A 23,113-nucleotide genomic window follows, 5' to 3' on the forward strand; every position below is an offset into this window, starting at 1 on the left:
TAGTTATGAAAGAAACCCACTCTCTGTCACACTGGAGCCAAACAGCTTTGTTAACTCTTTGTTGCCAGTGGATGTGGCCTTTTGAGTGACTTTCACAAAGAAAAGAATTAGGGCCTGATGAATGTGTACATTTTGTGACCAAAATGATCTAGAAATTAATAACTGATCATATCAATTAATATACCTGGATATTTCATATATCTGTATTAACATTTTGTACTCAGCCAGAGCTATCCATGGTTGGGTGTTTATTACTAGCCTGGTAACTGCAATATAACTATATCAGGAAGCAAACACACATTAAAACATTGAAATTTCCTACATTAATTTGCATTTTTGGTGGTTTGCTAATACATTTTATGATTTCATGCTAAAAGTTAGTTTTGGGTGCATCTGATGTGGTTTTGTTATGACAGTGTTTTGTGTTCCAGTCTACCAGTTCAGTCTACTTGCAGTGATTCTCACGGGAAGGTGACTAAAAAAACATCCAGCCTGTAAGAGGGAAAGGCTGTAATAATTTTCTTAATGTCAGACCTTTCTTACAATATATGGTGAGCCACAAATGACCTGTGATTTAACTGTCCAATATGCAAAGCTCTTGGGACCTCAATGTTAGCTGATATCTGCTAATCATCGGTCAGTGCTGATTGCAGCTACTTGAGAAACTAAGAACAGTTTGGGCTGACATGCACCATCTTTTACTCACTCTGCCCGTGACAACAGAATGCAGCCTATGAGAGGAGACTACGGAAGTGTCTAGGACTGTGCTCCGTTGCCTAGCAACAAATATACTTATAAGAAAGAGTTGACAGTTCCTGGATGGGGGAGGTTCTGCTTTATCATGTTGGAGATATGGAAAACAAGTGTTTAAATGGAAGATATGCGGGAACATGACATAAGCAAACATATTTTGCTTCAGACAACATGACAGTAGTAACACAGCAAATTCTACTGACATATGTTTTCTCATCATCTGCTAATGGTCTTTTCGTGGGCTTAGCATATAGCCTCGAGTCCATTTCAGTGGCAATAATTGTTAATAATTGCTTTAATTGACAGTTTAGTGGCTATAATTGTTCAGTTTAGAGAGTATTTAGAGAGCTATTTCTAATTGAAAAAACAATGTGTTGCATTCTAGCATTGTGCAAAACATTAGCATGCTTTGCTCAGAAATGGTTAAAATTAAGCTTTCAAAATGTTTCCCAAAAAAGAGCATCCAAGCTTTTCCTTTCCTCCACCACATCAATTTTCTCATTTTCTGCTTGGCAGTGGGGGTCCTGGGGAACCATGGACGCTTAGGCAAACACAACACAAGCCTGCATCCCTGAAAAGCCGTCATAGTGCTTGAGCCTTGACTTCTGAAAGAGAACAGATTGGATTTCACCCTGTCTTATCCAAACTAAAGCGAGCTTCCAGTTGTTCGCTCTATCAGAGATCCCATCTCCCAGGGCTCTGTGAGTTAAAATTCATATCTATCCAACTGTCTGCAGAGCTATTTGAGAAACTAAAAACATCATCTTGAGATTCGAATGCTACACCTGAGGGCAAGACAATATAGAAAATAATCCCTCATTCATTTCAAATTCCAATTAATTCCTTTCACTTTTTAGCCAACTCATATCTGCAAGAGGCCTGTAATTATGACGAAGGTTATCAGCTGTAAGCATGACTGCGCAAATGGAATTAATGAACAGAGGGGAAAAAAGGGACTTATCTTATAGCTGGGAGAGAGACAACATCTCGTGCCTCAGGGCTGTGGAGGGAATTTCCTCAAAAACCTAAATGAATTAATAACTTTCTGCTTGATTTGCCAACCAAGTGAACCTAATGCGCATGGAGCGGCTCCACTGCCATGACTGACATTACATTCAGAAAGTGCTCTAACAACTTTTCCAGTACTGTTGTCATACAAACAACATCTAATGAACGAGTTGGATAGCTGATAATGAATGCTGAGGCATCAACAGTGAATACAGTCATTTGCTTTACATTGTTACAGTTTGACAAGAATCGTGATCGACAAGAAGTGAATCAAACAATGCAAACTATGGGTGCAAATGTGAAGGGAACAGAAACCAATAACAGGCTATTTTCTACAAGGATTTATTCAAAACAGCTTAACTTGGGCCCAATGGTTTCTGCTGAAAAGCATAATCACCATGAAATTGAGCCATATGCCTCCATAAGAAAATTGCTTATCACTGTGGCTTCATGACAACGAAGGGGATCAGACAGGCTGGTAGATGCCTGCTGGACGGAATCATCAACAGCATGAAATTCTGGGTCAATACTGAGTCAAATATTACCCCCAAAAATCATCACAACACGAGTTGTTAATGCTGTTCTCTGTGACTTGGGATCTTAAAGCCTTTTCAGTTTAGGCTGACATGAAGTGTTTAAGCATTTAATGTACGCTATAGAGTTGTGCAGTAAATCAAAAGGATATTCTTCGGCCCGTAGCCTAATACTGCAAGACATTCCTGCCGATATCTCAGCTTGAGTGCATAATTGCCATTATTCCAACTTTTTATACTAGTTATTATTAGATTTTGAAATTAAGATGAACAAGAACGTTTAGAAAACCAGGTTTGCAGTGTGGAATGTGTCTTCTATTAAATGAAAATCAATATTTAAGATTCATATATTTTATCTAAGGTTACACCTAATACCTTAAACTCAATACTGGGTGATACTCCCAGAAAGACTAGGGGAATGGTCAAACAGCTCTCTGTTTCCTATCAAAATGGATCACATCCTTTTTTTTTATTTGGTAGTTTCCAATCCTTTGACAAAAGACAATTGATGGTATTTTTTTAAGGTGGAGCATCACATGCAACACAAAGCATCAACAACCGGAATGGGCAGTCTATTCTAATTTTAAACTTGGCTGGAAGGCTTGGTAGCTGGGCTATATGCAAATAAGGTGCAAAGAAATGTAGAGATTTGACCAGAGAGTCATATATGCACTAATAGAAAACCTCTCAGCCAATCACATTGCACAGCCAGAGCTAATTCTGGTGAAAAGTGTACAAAAAATCAACGGTGGCTTTCAGCATTTTCAGTTCTCTACACAAACTAACACTACACTGTATTCTTTCTCTAGACAAATGAAATTGTGCAAGTTAATTGTATGCAGACGGGCACAGACTCATCTCATTACCATATCAAAAACATCATGACACAAAGAGATTTATTCAGTACATAAAGCGCGTGACCTCATGCTCCTAGAAACCTTTTGGCGCACTGTCAGTCTTCTCTTCAGAGCAGGATGAATGAGGCCAATAAGATTTATTTAATTTATCTAATATTTAAAGAGATTTGTAGTCAGCAATTACTTTTTAGAACACATCTTTTTTAACATGCATAAGTTACATTTCCCTGGAAAAAACACTCATCAGAATGTGATTTTGAGAACATAAGCACATTTCTTAATACAGGGTACAGTTACCGCTATTAGTTTATAGGTATTACTTCTCTTGGAGAGCCTGGAAACCACAACAGAGACATAAAACAACTCACCAAGATGAAATCCGGGGTAACAGCAATGCAATAGTTTGATGTATTACACTCTCTTGAATTTTCCACCCTGGGAAATGGGCCACCAGTATAGTGGCTATAAATTATGCTTTGCACAATTCACCATTCAAAGAATGATTTTAAGCCTTCTATCACCAGCCACAGCAAACCAGCTTTCCACTGGTTTCCAATGCAGGTCCTGATCATGTGCAGTCCCATGAGGCACACTGGGATAAAATGATAGAATGAATCCATTGATAAACCACTGGGGCTGAACGCCTCGAAGGCAAATGATTTAAAGCAGTAATTACAGAGTTTTTTAACCTATTTTTTATCTTCTTCATCCCCTACATACAGTCACTTCTCTGCAAAAGACTAGGAAACCCTAAAACACACACTTTGACCAAAAGCACACACTTAAGTGTCACTGGCTTCTATTCAAGTCAGTAAGAAAATGCGACTGTGAAATGTGTGAGATTTTAAAACTGTTACATGGCTAAAATGCCACAATACTGACTCATATAAAAATAAAAATTTCAGTTTTCCAGTATGAGGCTGAATTCCAGTCTTTAAATTCACGTGTTTATAGGAGGTAATATGCTCTGATCATAAACACCAGACACATCTGGACAAAAGTATTGAGACACCTGCTCATTTATTGTTTATTCTAAAATTTAAGGGTATTTAAAAGTGTGTATCCTGTTTTTGTTGGAGTGAAGGCTTTCTACTAGATTCTGGAGAATTGCTGTAAGGATTTGATTGCATTCATCAACAAGAGCATTAGTGAGATCAGGATGTTGGATGACTATCACGCCACCTCATTCCTTACTCCTTAAATCTTTCCAAAAGTATTAGATGGAGCACCATCCATCATTCCAGTGAACTCAGTTCCACTGCTCCACAGCCTAATGCCAGGAGGCTTTTTATCCCTCTAGCACACGGCTGGCATTAGGCATGGTGCCCATGTCAGTGTGACGCTCGCTCTACCATGTGCTAAGATGCTTTTGGGAATCTATTATTTACTGTTTGTAAAGCTGCAGGTTATGTGTAGTCTCCATTTAGCTACACATAAAGGTTGTAGTCCAAAGCATTTATCATCTACTTTTAAGGTTCCACTTTCTAGATGGAGTCATGATAGATAAGTGGAGGGCACCGCCTGTGTCTTCCTCAACAGAAATAGTACTGTGCAGGGGGAAATGTGTAGCAGAAATAGATGAAGAAGAAGCGACAAGGGCTGGTATGAGCATTTTTTTTTTTTATGTAAATCTGCAAAGTGAAAAGTCATATGCCTCTGTTTTGTAGACTTGCAACAAAGACAAAGCCAGTAAAAAAAATAACATTCTTAGAAAGAGTTGCCGAAGTGATACCATGGAAGACGCACCTTTTAGATTTAATATATTCCCTTTTAAATGGAAGATTCTTGAAAGCACAATGGGTCTCATTCACCAATATCTTCTTAAGATTTTTATTAAATTATTTCCTGATAAAAGTCCAAACAAAAGGTCAAAGGCTACATCAGATTCACAATGTGTTTTTAAACTGCAGAATTTTTCTCAGCTCTGCTCTTATAATAATGGATCGTATGGCCCTCATAAACAAAACAAATCCCAAATAAGAAAATATCAGTGAACATCAGCATGTTCATAAAAGCTGCATAAGTAGGTTTTAAGCAGAAATTCCATCTCATCAACAGTTGATGAATAAGGCCCATCATTTACAAAGAGATGTGAGAGTGCGATTAACCTCTTTTTAAGCATCATTTAATTGCATAATAATTTTTTTTCTAGTCCCACACATCCAATCAAACAAGTATTTGGGATCTTTTAACACTGTAAGATTTAGAAGTCAACATCTCAGCTATGATGCTCAACCTGCCTCCTGCTTTCATCCACGCACTTCCTGCTGCAGTTCTTCCATGTCGTCTAGGCAGGGGCCAGCTTCCATGGCCAGGTCTGTTATCTGACATGTGTGCAGTTGGGGCTCAGCTGGTGTCTACACCATCAGAGGCCTCCCATGGGGATTCAGCTCCAAAGCTGTTGTTGCTGATTGGTGGGTTCGTGGGTGGTTCCACACTGGGTCCCCCGCACATTACACACTCTCAGTAATGGCTCAGGTTAAAGGTCCAAGCTGGGAAAACACTGCCTTGGGAGAGTAGGAGGGCTCTAATAGCCTCAGAAAGCTTGACACAGCAGTTCACACACACACATTTGTCGCTTTTTTCAGCTCCACTCTCACAGTCGATACAGTGAGTCTAAAACAGCCTTATTTGATGCTAAAACAGACAGCACCAAATACGGCCTCTGCATGCACTTTCTTTGTAAAGAGGAGTTTTATGTTAGGTGCTGTTCAATTGGAGGTGGATATATGGAACAATCCATATCAAAACCTTCTAATGTAAGAGTATAATCAAAGAGGTGGTGGTTGGCTTTGTATGTAGCAGAGTCGTGCTACATCCTTACCCTCCTAGTGCACGGAGCTTTGTTAGTGCTAGGGGGAGTTACAAATGGGTGGGTTAATTGGCAGTACTAAATTGGGAGAAAAAGGGGACACATTCGACCACCGCTACTTGTAACTCTAATTACAGACTTGTTACATTAACATGTTTAAAGTGCATTAAAACTCCAATAAAGCTGCTAATTTGGAAGACTGGTTGCTTCAACAGCAACACTATCTCTATATACTCTAGAACCTGCAGAGCATGAGCAGGGTGCTGATTCTCTTCAGTAAGGAGGTGCTGTGACTTAATGTAGGATTTAGTGATTACAGGGAGCATCCATCAGTTTGTGCTCATTAAAAAGGCACATCTACCAGTTAGCAAAAATGTATAAAGTGTTGGAGAATAAAGAAGCAATACGTCAACAAAAACACTACCAAAGAAACAAGCTCCACTGAGGCTGCTTTGGTTTTAAATGCTTTCAGGAGGGGGGAAAAAAAACTTGCACAGAATCTCACACATGACAGCTGGCTTGATATGCCCCAGTTTATGGGAATCATAAACATGCTGTGTTCATTAATTATTCAGATAATTCAGCATTCATGCATTTATGTAATTTGTGATAAAATATGAATGTGGTTATTTTGCGCACTCACAAACAGCCTCATTATGAGAGAGGCAATGAATGTCAATCACGAGTCAAATGTTCTTTTTTTCCCTCCTGTCTGCATTTCTCTCCTCAGAGTCTTTGGTGCAGAATCTAACCGTTCAAACCATACTCCACTACACTTTCCCTGAGTGTGATAAAAGCTTTTTCTAATAAAAATAGAGAGGGAGGCTGAGTAGGAGAGTAAAAAAGGGGTAAAAAAAGCAGAAAAGGTAAAAATCGGAGAGGGGCACACCTTCTCCTTCATGGAAGAGTGCCACAGCTTAAAATGAAAAAGAAAAAAGTGAAAAGGTGTAGCAACAGGGGTGCAGCTTCAAAGGGAGAGGGGTCCTCATAGCTGAGAGCCAGAGGCTGGAAGAGAAATCGAGATGAGGAGGGGAAAAAAGGGAGGGGAGGGGGTTTGAAGGGCTGGCATCATATTTTTTCTGACATCTGTCCAGTACATGAAGGGAGGAGGGCTTGGAAGTTACACATTTCTCCTCCCTTTGAACAAAGCAGCTCTGAAGTCTGAATCCTTCATTCAGAATTGCATAATTAACTTGATGCCACGTGATTTTTCGAATGCTGTTAGATCTGTTGGGGGTAAGAGACAGAAGTGGACAGGTTTTTGAAAAAGAGGGAGACAGTTCTGACATTGGACAAACAGACAGAATAATTAATAACCAAGGATTAAAGACCATGCAGTCAAAGGACACAGATAAATAATTGAAAGCAATTTTTGGCTAAAAATCTAATTTCCTTGAATGCTCGAATGTTGCTTGGTGCATATTATTATCTAAAGATTTGGTCACAAAATTTTGAAAGTATAAAATAGCTAACAGCAAAATTAGCGTCCACATAGATGCTAGTATTTATTATGTGTTTTTGTCCATTGATTTTTTTTTTTGGCATACAGCCATATAGTAGAGGCTAAAGCGAATTTATCCGGTATAGCATACTGTGCCAGAACTGTTTTAAACGCAGAGGAATATCCTAGGTGTTCATCATAACATACATAAATCTAATGATAAACTGCTTAGTCTACCAACGTATTTGGTGCAGACACATGGTATAGTGCTTTAATTCTTGTTGTTAGCCATGTAGCCCTTAACTTGCTCACTATTCACACTCATGGCCATTTCCTGCCAAGCTTTGCTTCTGAAGTTGACACTTGTATTCACTCAATCCCTAGCTCCTCTGGGGGCTCATAATGGGTAAAAAAGGTATTCGTCAGATGCTCTTATCCAGAGCCACTTTGGAACAGAAAAACAACAGAAAAAAGCCTGGACGCTTGTCTTCCGTCCTAACCGTTTCTAACACACGCCCACTGTTGAAGTGCGTGCCACACATGCAGGGTGTAAATGTTGAGCTTCACTAATTAACACAGGACAGGCAGCTGTCTCAGGATTATAATGCACCGCACTATACACAGCTGTACAAAGCTCACGAGGAAAAAGAAACAGTTAAAACAGAAGTGAAGAATTTCTTTTACTTGACTAGTGTTGAGAAAATTTTCAGAGTCCTTGCTCTGAGACTTACACAAGAGTCCAAACAACACCATCATGCGATGTTAAAAAACACATAATTCGTCTCTTTGAATTGATGGTGTGTGATAATTCAGTCACACAGTTTAAATGATGGTAATTACAGGCTATTAGCTTCCACTGCTGGAAGAACTCTACAATTAGCCTTGTGCAAAGCTTAAAAAAAGCAAACACCAGACATGCCTGGGTGACTGACAACATTTGGGTTAAGGGGAAAATGTACCGGAATTAAAGTTTTTGGCCGAGCTATCACTTTAATGATACAGATAATGCAAAGAATGTCCCAGAAAGGCCTTTTTCGCTGGTGACAGAGCCAGCTAAATGTCATCTTAACTTAAATGGTAAGGCTTAATGAACTCTTGAAGCACTTTCCCGCTGAGATTCCCGACACTGGAATCAATACAGTACAGCGTAAGCATATCAAAAGGGGAGCTCAATGACTAGAGAGTTCAATGAAATAAAGGACACTTAGAAGTGCAACGACTTTAACAGTGATAACAGAGAGACATCTGGCTAAGACAAGGCTGACCAGGAGTGGTTAAACGTTTCTATGTTACTAAAATATATCTTTTATGACCTCTTTTTGACCTACTATAAATGTATACACAGTACTATAAAGTTGGTCCCTTTGTGCCGCTCTTATAGTTTCCACGCTTTTGCATAATTAAGCAGGAACAGAGGGGGTCATCCCCAAACTGTCCAACATGTCTTAAAATGCTGAAGCATTAAGATTTCCATTTACTTAAACTAGGGGGCCTATGACCAATCTGTGAAAACAGCCCGATAGTATTATCCCTCCTCCACCAAACTTTACAATTGACACAGTGCAGTCAGGCAGATAATGTCCTTGTGGCATTTTTCCAAATCCAAACTCGTTATTTAGACTGTCAGACAGAAAACAATGAAACACAGAACACATTTCCACTGCTCCAGAGTGGCGGTGTGCTTTACACACATCTGACATTTAAAATTGTACTTGGCAATGTAAGGCTTGCATGCTGCTAATCGGTCATTGAAACCCATACCATGAAGCTCCCGCTGCACAGTTTTTCTGCCAATGTTAATTAGTGATTGACCGATTTATTGGCCGGATGATTAATCGGGCCGATTTTTTGCATTGTTTAGATAATCGGTATTGGCCGATAAAGGAACACACAAGGCTGATATTTAAACAAAGACATATCCCAACCAACGTTTTTTTCCAACAATGGTATAATAAAATTTACAGTACCACTTTGGAATTTAGTGAGCTCTTCAGAACGACCCATTCTTCACTAATGTTTATAAAAAGCAGGCTGCAATGGAAATTAAAAGAAACATTTGTTGCCAAAATAGCAACTTTCAACTCTGTTAAAAGCCGTTATAAATGCTGAAATGCCGTTACTGGCACCCGACCCCAGCACCAATTTCAGGTCCACTTTCCTGAACTTGTGTTCTCTGCTCTTTATGTACATCTGCAAGAGGGATATGCCTGTGTTGCGTGTGTGTGTGTGTGTTTGTGTCTGATAGATATGCGCATCCCTCTGTCAATGTTTCCACTCTCCAAAATCCTATTCTCTTCTATTATTTACTACGTGCAGGGGATAAGCTGCAGGGATCCCCCATGCATTTAGACACTGGAGAGAGAAAAAAACAGACAAGGGTGGAACAAGGGGGGTGCCAGGGGAAGAGAGAGTGAGTGAGAGAGAGAGAAAGCAAGAGCTAAAGAACAAAGAGGAAACAGATAGAGTGCCCTCTATAATGTTAGAGAAAAAGCCTCTGCACTCATAGTTTTAAATGCAAACTCCAACAACAGTAGACATTCTCTGATTTTAATAAAGGGTATTTGTGTACATTTTGATTCACCATGTAGAAAATACAGCACTTTTTACACATAGCCTGCTGTCCTCATTTCAAGGCACCAGAATGTTTAAGGCATAGAGCTTTACAATTTTATGTCATCACTAAGCTGTATTTAATTGCTTCATTCGTACAGGTAGCAACAGCTTTTGGCGTCTAGTCTTGATTGGTGGCTTTTGATTACCTTTGAAAACCGAACCAGAATTGCCAATCAAATTAAAACAAAAACACTGGGACAGAAAAAAGAATACAACCTTTGGCTTGCCAAAATCAAAATATTGGAAATGTTTGGAATATTCTTAAAGAGAAAAAGAGAACTGGCCAGCTTAGCTTTAGCATAAAGGGACTGGTGGGCTTTGGAAAACCTTCACAGCTGATGACAGAAGAATTCCCCATTCACCTGTTCAACAGAACAGAAACACTCTTCACACGGCGGGTGCAGTCAATGAACGGTCAATTTGTCAATCGATGCTATTTGCAGAAGACTTCATGAAGATAAATTCAGAGGCTACACTGCATGTTTTCAACCACTAGTTATCCACACAAACAGGATGGCTAGGTTACAGTTTGGAGAAGAAAAAACATATTTAAAAGAACTGAGTTCCAGAAAAAAAGATCTTGTGAACAGATGAGATGGAAATAATTCATCAAAGTGTAAAGAGACAAAAAAGAACAAAAAAGAAGGTGCCTCAAAAAGGCATACCACCTCACCTGTAAAACATGGTGGTGTTTGTCTTATGCCCTGCATCTGTATGGCTACCATAGATATAGGCTCCCTTATCGTTATTCATGTAAATGCTGAAGGCAACAGCAAGATCAACTGTAGGAATATCTCCTAAGATAGAGAGAAAGAGAGGTCACTGTTTCCCTGTTATGTGCCAGACATATGTGCTTACTCCAAGAAACATTCTGAAAACAACAGCTCTGAACTCTCTTGCCTTTGAGATGAACATTTTGTGACAAAAGGCAGCGAGAAAAAGGGATCTCCCAAAGGAATGGCAGAATTGTGCTTTTCCAACTCCACTTAAATCCACTTTTTTGTTGCTGAGCATGCTGTTAGGCACTGCGCTTAGGGCTGCCACACAACACAGCTCTCACACATACAGGGACACTATTAACTGCAGACAAACAACCAGGGAAAACAGAAGCACTTTCTCCTAACACAATACAGGACTGTTTTGGGGGTTAAAAAATGGGACTGTTTTTCAGCTCTGTTTTGGTTCTGCTGAATTTTCCTTTGAATGTTTATTGTTGAGATTCACTGTTTGTTGCTTTTATGTACTAATCTCTCATAATTCATTTACGCTAAGGTCAACACAGTTTTTCATTCTAGCACAGTTTCCATATACACTGATCAGCCATAACATCAGTACTCCACAATATCTCTGAAATCTTCCTGTGGTCTCTGGCACTGAGATGTTAGCAGCCGAAGACCTGTATATCGTGAGGTGGGGCTTTCACAGATCACATCAAGGAAGCCTTAAGTGCCCATGACCCTGTCGCCAGTACATCGGTTGTCCTTTCTTGGAGCATGTGTGGTAGGCACTGACCACGCCATACCGCTCTTATCAAAGTGTCTGAGATTCTTATATTTGCCCATTTTTCCATCATCACCTTCAGGAACTGATTGCTCACTTGCGGCCTCATATATCTCACCCCTTGACACAACTTCAGTGGTGCTAATGTTCTGGCTGATTACTGCCAGTAAAAAAAAAAGGTCCCTAAATGCCAGTTTAAACCAGCCTCAGCTCACAACTACTGCATGGGCGACCGCAGATGGGCACTTCAGACTCTTCCCAAACATTTTCAGCTTCTTCACAATGCAATATGAATACAAATGAACAACACACTGCTCTGCTGAGAGAGAGAGAGAGAGAGAGAGAGAGAGGGAGACAGCCACAGACACATACACACAGACGGTGTGTGATGACATGTGCCCTGTATGCACTACTGTAACACTCTGCAGGAAGTGAACTGAGTGCCAGTGACTAAGATTCATGATTAGTGTGATTACTGTCAACTCAGCTGCTGCTTGTGTGACAGCCCTGCACAACAGTCTGACGACCTGTTTCACAAAGCCAAACACACTTACTCTCTCTCTCTCTCTCTCTCTCTCTCATCCACTCTATCTCTCTCCTTCTGTCTGTATTTGTCTCTCGTCACTTTCTCTCTCTTCTATCTCTTTCATTCCAGCTCTCTCCCTCTTTTTTGCTTTCTCAGTCTCCCTGATGCTTCTTCTCTTCCTTCCTTCCAGACTTCCTCGCTGTACTTCTCTTTCCGGTCACTTTCTTCTCTTTTGCTTGAGCTCTCTCTCTCTCTTTATCTTTCGATCTCTTTTTCTGTCTGTTGTTCTCTCGCTTGTTCTTTCTTTTCAGCTCCCTCCCACCTTCACTCCCCCCCCCCCCCCCCCCCCCTCTCTCTCTCTCTCTGTCAGTACTTAATTAGACAGTGGGGCAGAGGGTCTCTAACTACTTCAGTCTGGCTCTACTCTGCGCCTGTGGGTCAGGGCAGTGGAAGTCATATTTAAATGTCCTGCAGTGACGATAAAGCAGAGCTCTGCAGCTAACGGGTACAAATCTGGAAGTCCTGAAAATGACAAAAGATCTAGAGGCTGCATTCTAACTATGTGTGGCTCTGGCCGACCAGCCATGTGAACTGGTGTAGTACTCTGCAGTCGGTACAGTATTCCTAGCTAGTATATGTGCAAGAGTGGGTGTCTTTATGTACTCTCGTTAATTGAAAGAGGGTCACAGAGGACAGTACAGTCGTCAGCATCTCGTCCTTCAGAAGCTTTTAAGCGAACACCTGACAGCCTCACCCACACACACACCCTAAACAAGCTCATCCTGGACTGCACAGCCACACTGTTCACTTTATCCACAAATGCACAGAAATTGTGTAACCACTGTTCATGCAGCAGGTAAGTGGTGAATAAATGATAGGGGTGGTTTTCGTAATACAGACGAATGTGCACATCAGAGAGTGAGAATGGCAGCGGAACTCTCCTCTGACATATTCAGCAACTATTACACTACAATTATTCTGAAGACCAGGCAACATAATGGAGAGAATGACATAAATTATGATTATATTACAGCAATGCAACATGTACACACACACACACACACACACACACACATTGGATGGAGCTCCATCACTCCAGAGAACACAGCTCTGTGCTGGGGGGCTCTATACTCCTCTAGTGGTTGCTTGGCATTGGGAAAGGTGACTTTAGGTTCATGTGCATCTGCTGTAATGAATGCTGTAAAGAGTGAAGTAGCTGATTTCTGGTGAAGCTAATCTACTCTATGATGTCTGCTACTCTGCTCAAAGTGTCACCCACCATCTCCTGCATGAATGATTGGTCAGTTTCTGATTTCAGGGCAGATATTATTTGAGTTTTTACACACATTAGGATCTGCTAGGTTGAGAGTGGTCCAACATCCAAAAATATCCAGCCAAAAGAAGCCTACCACTGATGCTAGAGGATGGCTAACATAGACTGTGCAGCAGATGGACCACAGTCCCGAACTGTACACAAGCACGTAAACCCGGTAGATCTTGTACGTAAGCCCACACTTTAGTTCTCAGCCCTTTACCATGACTGTCATAATTAACATAAGTTTCATAGACCCTAAAATAGAACCTTGTGGGACTCCACAAACCAAACCTTTACCAAATACTAAGTTACTATAGTTTCTTCATTAGGATTACTAAGCTGGAAAAGTAGCCAGTAAGAGTAAGATTCTTCAAAACTCAAGAAACTCTTTTAAGCTTCTCCTAACAGAGTAACCTACATATGCTGCAACACACCAAGAAAGAATAGCCTCAGCAGAAGCAGAGCTGTAGAAAATATGGAGGGAGGGGGGTGTCCTACTGCTCATGGCATTCAAACTGACCTTTGGAACAGTCACTTGCATTTCCATGACACAATCAGATGAGACAGAAGCCCTTCTCTGTGGGCTCATGCCCCAGCTTTCCTGCTCATGCCAACACGATGACCTTAACAGATGATGGCCACCAGGAGTCCCACAAGGATGTGCTTAGCTTTCACATTCGCTCCTGGCACCAGAAATGGAAACATGGCATTGGACTTCACTGCTTTGAATTTATACTTTTGAGAGGAGAGAGAAGAGATAACTGCTACTGCATTTATTTAACTGTGGGGGGAGAGAACTACTGCTATCTCTCTGTTCTGCATCAAAGCTATGGCCGGGGAGGCATCACACCATGAATATTCATGGTTTCTATGCAAATACAAGCAATATTATTTAGCTATTAAAGTTTTCACACTATTCCCTCAGCATCACCAGGTCTCGGCAGTGAGCAGACTACAAATCACACACAGAGCTGCTAATTGACATGAAGGGGCTGTGTTGGATCACTCAGCTGTCAAGACTGGCAATTTAGGGATGATGCAAATCAACAACTGCCTTTCACTAATGCTATATTTCAGCTGCTTACTTGATATATGTGTTAATATTGAACATAGGCCATACTGCAGATCTTTGCTGGCTCATTAGTACACAGTTCACAGGTACACTTTGTATGTGGATGTTCTGCAGACCACTAGCCAGTGAAACAGATTCACACACATTCATACAGGAGGTCAGCACACAGTACACTACAGCACACACAGCTCACTAATGCATTTTTTGCATAGCTACTGGCACCCTATACAGAATGCTGGATCCACCCTACTGTTAGAATGAGCAAATTTAGAGTGTTATTACATTCAATTGATTTTTATTTCATATGTGTATGAAAGGCCTCACTGTGGATGGACTGGATGCCTCACAGCTCTCTCTTTCATCTAACTAAAAGAATTCTCATTTTTCCACTGGAATCAAGATGTTTCCATATGGTACTGATACAGCTCAAGATATTAGTGGGAGCCCAGCTGCGTAACGGTGGATCAGTGGACAACTACAGGCATGAAGCAAACACATCTTCCCATCCATTTCATTATTTGTTATTCTGTCCTTTACCACAAATGCTAGTATTGCCTCTAAAACAAAGGTTTCAGCATTTAAATGAAAGCAAGTCATCACAACCACATATAAACACCCTCGGATCAGTAACACATACCATTAAATATCTCAACAACTAAAATAAGTGTCCATATTATGCAAATGAACACTCTTTTGGACTCTTTCAGGTGCCTCCTGGAGTCATCTTTGTTTAGGTATTCCCTTTGCACAAACAGTCTCAGTTCAAACCACACATGTGGTTCAGCAACTGTTTAACAACACTTATACATGCTATGAATGCCACTGGAAATAATTGCAACACACACCCTTAATTAAAGGGGTTCTGCATGGTTTCTATATAGAACCATAAATAAAGGGTTCTATATAGCAGCACTATATTAGTGGACAAAAAACTTTTCATTACTATGTACTGTAGAACCTTTTTATGCTTAAATTGTAGAATTTCAGTTTGTCAATAACCTTCTAATAATTTTCAACCAAACAAACATGAAAAAAACTTTCAAAACTGTTTTTCACTGTCTGTGCAGAATATAATTATTATAAGCTGCTAATTGATACAATAATTAGCCCAGTAAATATGGTAATTATATTATAATCAGTAATATGTCAGCTATAATTGAATTTAAATGACAGTAACGGTTTTTCATAATTTTCTGTTATACTATATATATACTATATTATGTTATAAATTCTGATTCCACATCTAAATTCTCTGTACACATGACTTTTGCCAATAGTGGAATAGTGGAGTCGTGTGGCAACGCTTCTTCGATGTGAACGGAAACGCGAATAGAAACAGCAGTAACAGTGTTTTGCACGTTTCTTATGTCTGGATGTCTATGATAATAGTGGTCGGTACAAAAGAATACCTTTGTTTGCAGATCTGACGCAGTGTCTTTAGAGGCGTTTGTAAAATGTAAAGTATATGCACACAGCATAAAGGATTTGCTATGGTTTCTTCAGGTCTTTTCACTTTTCATTAATGGAACTGGGAGTCAGAGGGCAAGGACATGAGAACAGTGAAAACTAGATTTGTCAACTTAAATTTTTAAGAGATCTCAAGTGAGGAAGTGGGTCACTTTTAAAATAAGCAAAAGTGGGTAAACAATTTACAAAATTCTAAACTCAATAAAGGTATGTTGATGATATGTTTACTCTCCACTACATGTCGTTGTTGGCTTGTAACCTTCCAAGCAACAGTGGTCTAGCAAGTCGTTACAACGTAAACGTAGCTCGCTAACAGCATGAAAACATCTGAAACTGATGAACACATTTATCACATCAATCCCACAAATTCCACTTTACATGCATGCAAGGCATGACTAGTAACAGACAGAGTTACTGTGGTCTGAAGTGTTACACTTAACACCACATTGTTACAGTAGCATTAATGTGTTATATGCTATGGAATCAAATGCAACAATTTGTCATCACACTTAAAGGATTGTTTGACAAAAGACTGTCCAAACTTGTAACAGTCGCGTAGATGGGTGACTTACGGTAGCATGATTAGCAACAGACACAGTTACTGTGGTCTTAAAGTAACACTATCATTCTGAATGCTTCGCTGATGTGTAATAGGGAGAATAGCATATCTTTATTGTTCCTATTCTGGGCTCAGCATGATGCACATTTTACTTGCTGACTGTACCAATTGTTGCATACTGATGCTTTAAGTCTTTATTTAAGCTTTAAGTTACTTATTAGTTATTTATTTGTGCTGCTGCTTTACACATTCAGGAGGTTGCAATTTTTTAATAATAATAATTAGTGTCCTAATGTTGTTTTTTTCAGGCAGTGTAAAGTCTATATTCTGCAACAAACATTGCTTTGAAGAGCTAGCATAACTGCTGAATGAGCCATGAAAAGAGCTATGGTGCACTAATGAGCAATTAAGAAGCTACCAGTCCAGCTCTGTAACCACTAACCCATGGCAATTAGACCCAGAACTGTTTGACCCTAGCCTTTTAGCCCTACTTCACCAATGTAAACGCACTTGAAGGACAGCTAAGCATTAATGAATCATTAAAATTTAATCCAATGACAGCATACCGAAATTAAACTGTCACACACACTTGAATTTAATAATTGGTTTGGCTCATTTTCAAATGTGTCAGTCAGAATGTTTTATGGAGCCTCTGAAAGCAACTGCCCCTAACTGCACGATTTAGATTTCGCTTTTGAGTCGCGTAAAGCTGGACTGGCTCCCCCCCCTAAGAATGACTCTCGTAGCTAATGTTTCACACATCAGAGTGACAGTGTGTAGGACCGCAAGCTACAGACTGCCACAAACTCCTCACTGCCTGTCACTCCGCATGTGACACGAGCGATTTCATGAAGAGAATGAGCTCGCTCTCCTCCCCTCTCACCCCTACTAACCAACAGCTGACAGCACAGCTTACACACAGACAATCGCGCAGCTAAACCGGCCAGCAGGCAAAGGATGGCCATAAGACAATGGTGTGTGATTCTTAGGACAAATACCCTCCTTTTTTTGGACAGTGAGGTAGTACTATATATACTGTCGCTGATTAAACAACAGTTTCTATCTCAAATATAGGAGAAAAGAGATTAATTCTAAACCTTTACAATAAACAATCAATTCTAAACATTACATTTACAGTCAAGCCCATAAGTATTTGTACAGTGGTGCAGTTATTGCAATTTGGTCTCTCTACACCACAACAATGGAGTAACCTACAGTCCATCCAGTTTTACAAGCTCAAACGTCATTGGAGGAACTTACATATCTATAATTGCAAGGAATGTTTGAGTACTTGTTTGTACATCATTTGCAATAATTGTCTGCCTGAAGTCTGAAGTGAAGCCCATGGACATCATGAAATGCCTCATAGTCTCTTCCCATAAAATGTACCAGGCCTTTATTGCAGCCACCTTCAGTCGCTGCTTGTTTGTGGGTCTTTCTGCCTTCAGTTTTGTCTAAACATTAAGTTTTTTGTCTTAAAAAGCTTCTGGGTTTCTTTCATGGTGTGTTTTAAATGATCTATCTGTAGTGTGATGTGTCTTCATGACTGTTTTGCAGAATTTGACTGGATCTGAGCAGAAAGTAGAGCTCTATACACTTCAGAATTCATCCTGCTATCAGAGGCAATATCTTCAGTAATCACCAGTGGCACAGTTCCATTGGCTGCCTCTCAGGCCCATGCCAAAACAGTGCCTCCACCATGTTTGACAGATGATGTGGTATGTTTAAGATCATGAATCCTTTATTTTGTTCACTACACTCAACTAAACTGAGTATTATATATATTTTTCTGGCAGTCTAATCTGACCAGACCTGAATTTGTTCCTAAAAGTGGTGTGCATGATGAAATAAACCTTCTTTATAAAATATTTACATTCAAGAAGGCATCTCCTGATTGCAGGTTTTGACGATGATATGCCTACTTCCTTAGGAGTGTTCCTGATTTGATTAGTTATGTTGTGAATGGTCCTCGGTGGTCTTCCATGCTTTTTGGTATTGTTGAGCTCACCACTGCATTTCTTCTTTTCAAGAATGTACCAAATTGTCAATTTGGCCACTCTAATGTTTTGCTCTATGTGACTTACTGATTCCTTTTTTCAGTTTAATGATGGCCTCCAGTTGCATCAACCCCACTTTGGAAGGCATTTTAAGATTTACCATGAGCCGCTTCCAAACGCAAATTCTTGGAATCAACTCCAGACCTCTTATCACCTTAAATTGTCGAGATAAAGATGGAACTGGCCCCAACTGTCCATGAAACAACTTACGAGTAAATTGTCCAATTCATTTTGAGCCTGTGAGAATGGCAGAACTATGTAAAGCTATGGTTTTAACGTTTACTGCAGTAAAGCAGAAAATATACCTCCATTGTTTTAGCTCAGGAACAACTCAGCCAGTTTGCATTGCTTTGCAGGATTACTGATTAGTAATCAATAGAGTGTAATGTCAGGAGCATAAGGGGTTGCATAAGTTGCATCTTAATTACTTCATTTCCAGTCATCTGTGATGGTGTGGAGAAGCAAATTATTTTAGTAGTCCGGCAGACACTGCTTTTAAACTGTGTGAAAATAAAACAACAGAAATGGAGAGCATCTCCGTTTCCCACATCAACACTATGTAATGATAAGTTCCTCACCTAAATGCTTTAATACACTAGACTAGCCGAACAGTGCACAGCATAGTGATTTTGCATGAGTCTGCTGTAGAGTAAACAATAAAAATGAGAAGTGAAGAACAAGTAGTGAATAAGCTTTTACTATAAGGCAGGGATTTCAAACTACTGGCTCGAGGGCACATCAGGCCCACAGCGCTGCTTAAATACGAGCCCTCGCTGTTCTAGAGAAACTGAGTCAGAATGCTTCAGCGATGGTGACAGCGATGGTATAGCTTCAACACATCCATTTTATTGACTATCCAAAACAAGCAGTGATCTGTCTGCGTTCTTGTTATACAGTTTTGAAAATAGTGGTCTACTAAAAATGTTTTCTTTGGGGACTATTTTGCCTTCCAACGACCTGCATGTATTGCTCCACTATGAACAGATTTTAATAGCACTATACTATTTTTTATGTACCTCCTCAAAATAATGCCTAAAATAATAATAGTTTTCTGTGAGAGGGTTTTAAAAGCAATAAAGATGTCTGGCTCCCATCACCACCAATATGAAGTACTCTGATATGCTAATTTGTGCACAACAAAGCAGTTTACACTTCATTAAAAAAAGTTACAATTAATATGTGAAGCAATTTATCCCTCAAATTGCTCCCTCAGCCAATGGGCAACTTAGGTTTGCGAGCCCTGACTTAAGAACATCCTTTCTGCTATCAAAGTTTTGTCTTCTGAAAAAACTTTTATTTTTCCCAGTGATACTCATCATCCTCACAGCCAGGTCTTGAGACACCTGCCAGATGTCAGCATCCTGTAAAAAGAGTAGCTTTAGGACCTGATCGAATTCAGATACTTAATTCAGGTAGAGGAAAAGGCAGCAGTGGACTGCTGGAAATCTCTGCAAACCGCAGCATTTGCTGGAAAGCCTTCAACTACAGCTCGTTTTCCAGCGCTGCATGTCCTAAACTCTCTGCTGTCCTAAAGAGGGATCGCAAGCTGAGGTGTCAGATCATGAGCTCTAATCGCTTCATCAGCTGTATCACACCGGACGTACCAGCCTGTAGTTCAGTCCCGCAGCAGCTTCAGCCAGCTGCCAGCTACTCACTTTCGTGCTTGGAGGTTCCCCATGTGTGTCGCGGAACTCCCGGACTTTTGATGATGGCCCTGCCGGCGGATTTTAACGCGTCCATGCCGTAAAGGTGTGCTCTTCTGCCAGGTGGGGCTGTCCTCCTCCTCTTCCTCCTCCTCCTCCTCTTCCTCCTCCTCCTCGGCGGGGCTGAGAGCGCAGGAGTGGATGGGGCGTGGGGGAAGAGAGGAGCAGTGCTAGGGAGCAGGCTTTGGGGTTGTCCGTGTGGAGAGCTGCTCTGAAGCCTTCATCGGGACGCTGCTGAGAGAATGCGCTGTTAACCCTCTCCTCCCCTCGCCAGAGCGCTGAGCGCCGCGCACAGTCCACAAAGGTGCGCGCTCGCTCGCTCACTTGCCACGCCCATTTCCGGTGTAACGTCAACCCGCGGTGAGTGAGGGGAGGAGTCCAGTGTGTGGACATGAAGTAGGCTAATTGCCAAATTAGGGGAAGTGATCATTTCTAATGAGGCTACGATTATCCTGTCCTGATGAGTTAATGATGAGGCATTAATGATGAGGAAATTTGTTGAAAAAGTTGAAATTGTTTCCAGTAATGAATAATGAATTAATAATGAATTAATAATTTTTATAATTAATAATATATTTAATAATTATTTTACCGTTTTGGCATATTTTCAATCTGGCTCTCGACTATTGGATTCTGTATTGCTGTATTGATTATTTATTGATAACTTTAGCCTGCTCTGTAAAAATGAAATTTTGCAGTAAGTAAAGGCAGCTTAGAATATAGGCCTGCAGGGCTGTAAGAAATATTGCCATCATTGTACAGCATTAAAAAAGCACACAAGCTGAAACACACAGTATGATCCTGTATATTGCCCCTGTCATGCAAAAACCTTGTATCTGCATGTATAATAATAATAATAATAATAATAATTATTGTTATTATTATTATTATTTAGTTTTCTTTTTAGTTTTTTTTTTTACATAGTTTAAATCGGCTAGTGGATCTTTGTACTGTATCAAAACGTCATGATGAATGGACCAATAAAAATTAAGAAAGTTAAGAAGGTTTTTCCTTCTCCTGTAAAGTTGCCATTTTGGAGGTAAGATGTTTTTGCATGACAGCAACATTGTGCAAGCTTTAAAGACAAAGTGTGAACAGCTATCAGTCAGATTACAGTGTTGCATAGATACAGTAACTACCTGATAAGACTGCTTAGGATTTAGCATACTTTCATTGGTTAATTCACATTGTGCGAAAGTGACTCTGCTTGTGTACACACCAGCTGTACTGACCAGAAGGGAAGAAGCGGGAAGAAACGTCTTTTTTCACTACAGGCCCAGCTTCAAGGGACAAGGGGTGTGGGGGGGCATGGACACTTAGCCTGCCCTGAAAAAGTCTCAAGGCTAGCTAACAAATTTCACATAGCTTAATTATATCTTATTTGTGAGCATCATTGCTATAAGTTGTGCCGGGCATGAGTAAACACGTATTTCTAGGAAGGTGTTGCATCGTTGATTGGGTTTATGTGAAGCATGTATATCCTTGACGGTGTGTACACAATGTCTTACTGGAGTCTTATAGCTTAGGATTAGTGCAAATAAATGTATGCCCAATGGATGACTGACAGATAAAGGTTTTTTTTTCCTAATCAACCCAGTGCTCACCTGACTGTACTTGTTTGCTCAAGGTACTGCTTGGCTGGAGTATAAACTGGCCACCCTCACCCACCCTTTGTGGATAAGGTTGAACACCCCTGGTCTTGGGGAATGAAAAGTTGATGAAGTCTGCATTGAAAGATTTGTAAAGCCATTTTTCTGTCAGTGGAACTGTGTTCTCTTGAGTGATGGAGCTTCATCAAATATCTTTGGGATGAGCTGGAGTGATGTTTGTGATCCAGAACTTGTCACTCAACATCAGTATCACTCAACACTCATGCTCTTGTGACTGACTTCCGTTTATTCTTTACAGTTTTCCAACATCTACTGAAGAGCCTTTTCTGAAGAGAGGGGCTGTTACTGCAGTGTAGGGCAGTCAGGCCTCTAATAAATGCCCTTTATTTCTAAAGAAACATTGGATGAGCAGGCGTCTACATACTAGTGAACATATAGTGTACAGTATCTGAACCACTGGTATTATCTTTATTATACTACAAAGGCCATTATTATGCTACTGTATTTTTGAGGTGATTTCCATTTGAAAAAAATGAGACTACTGTTACCAAATGAAGCTTTAACATCTACCTAAAATATATATAAAGCTATTTTGTGTGTGTGTGTGTGTGTGTGTGTGTGTGTGTGTGTGTGTGTGTGTAGGCCATATAGACATCATAAGATCCTCAAATCAAACTGAGATCTTTTAGGTAACTGTATTCCTGTAGAAGCCGATTAGTTAGGTCCTCGTAAATCACTAGACAAGACTTTTTGAGTATATAGGCCAGCCTAATATAAAATCCAGATTTAGCCTATTTATTTTAACATCCTATTTTTGTCGGACAAAATTGGGAGGCCACGTTAAGAATTGTAGTCTGCTTCAAAAGCTTCCATTTCAGGGATGGATATTTTGAAACAAGTGATTCCTCATGTACATAATAACAGTAAATAACAGGGTAACATAATACCCCATCCTGCACTTCAGTCTTCAGTCCACTTCAGTGGCCCACTAGAAGTGCTATCACACAACGCAGGTTGAAATCAACATCAGTAAGCAGTTGGTCTTATACACTGTTATGGACAATGAACATCTTGGCCAAGTTCAAAAGCACATATTTACAAAGGTATTTTCAGGGATATGTGTATGTCTCATATGTATAGTTCAGTAGTGGTCAACAGGTGCCAGAGTCCAGCACAGTTTGCTAATTGTCCTGCTCTTACAGACTTACTAAACCTGACAATGAACAGGTGAGGTGAATCAGGTGTGCTTGAGCAGAAAAAGCCCAAAGTGTGCAGTGTGGCCATAAT

General features: G+C 40.2%; 1 protein-coding gene across 5 annotated transcripts in view; it reads right to left on the minus strand.

Moving 5' to 3' along the window:
- The window catches only part of LOC140558829 (low density lipoprotein receptor adapter protein 1), a 53,324-nt gene extending 32,817 nt beyond the window's left edge, over positions 1 to 20,507 (minus strand). For 2 of the 5 annotated variants that reach the window (XR_011979873.1, XR_011979872.1), the window contains exon 1: positions 20,169 to 20,507. Coding sequence is in view for 2 of the 5 variants with exons in the window: in XM_072682719.1 (XP_072538820.1) it covers positions 20,169 to 20,253 (85 nt within the window). In the remaining 3 variants the exon portion in view is untranslated. Of the gene's footprint in view, positions 1 to 20,117 lie in introns of all 5 variants that reach the window. The other 3 variants (XM_072682719.1, XM_072682720.1, XR_011979874.1) reach the window with 2 other exon arrangements.
- Between the last annotated feature and the right edge of the window lie 2,606 nt (positions 20,508 to 23,113).

The sequence above is a fragment of the Salminus brasiliensis genome, chromosome 1 (assembly GCF_030463535.1).
Source record: "Salminus brasiliensis chromosome 1, fSalBra1.hap2, whole genome shotgun sequence".
In the NCBI taxonomy this organism is placed as follows: Eukaryota; Metazoa; Chordata; class Actinopteri; order Characiformes; family Bryconidae; genus Salminus; species Salminus brasiliensis.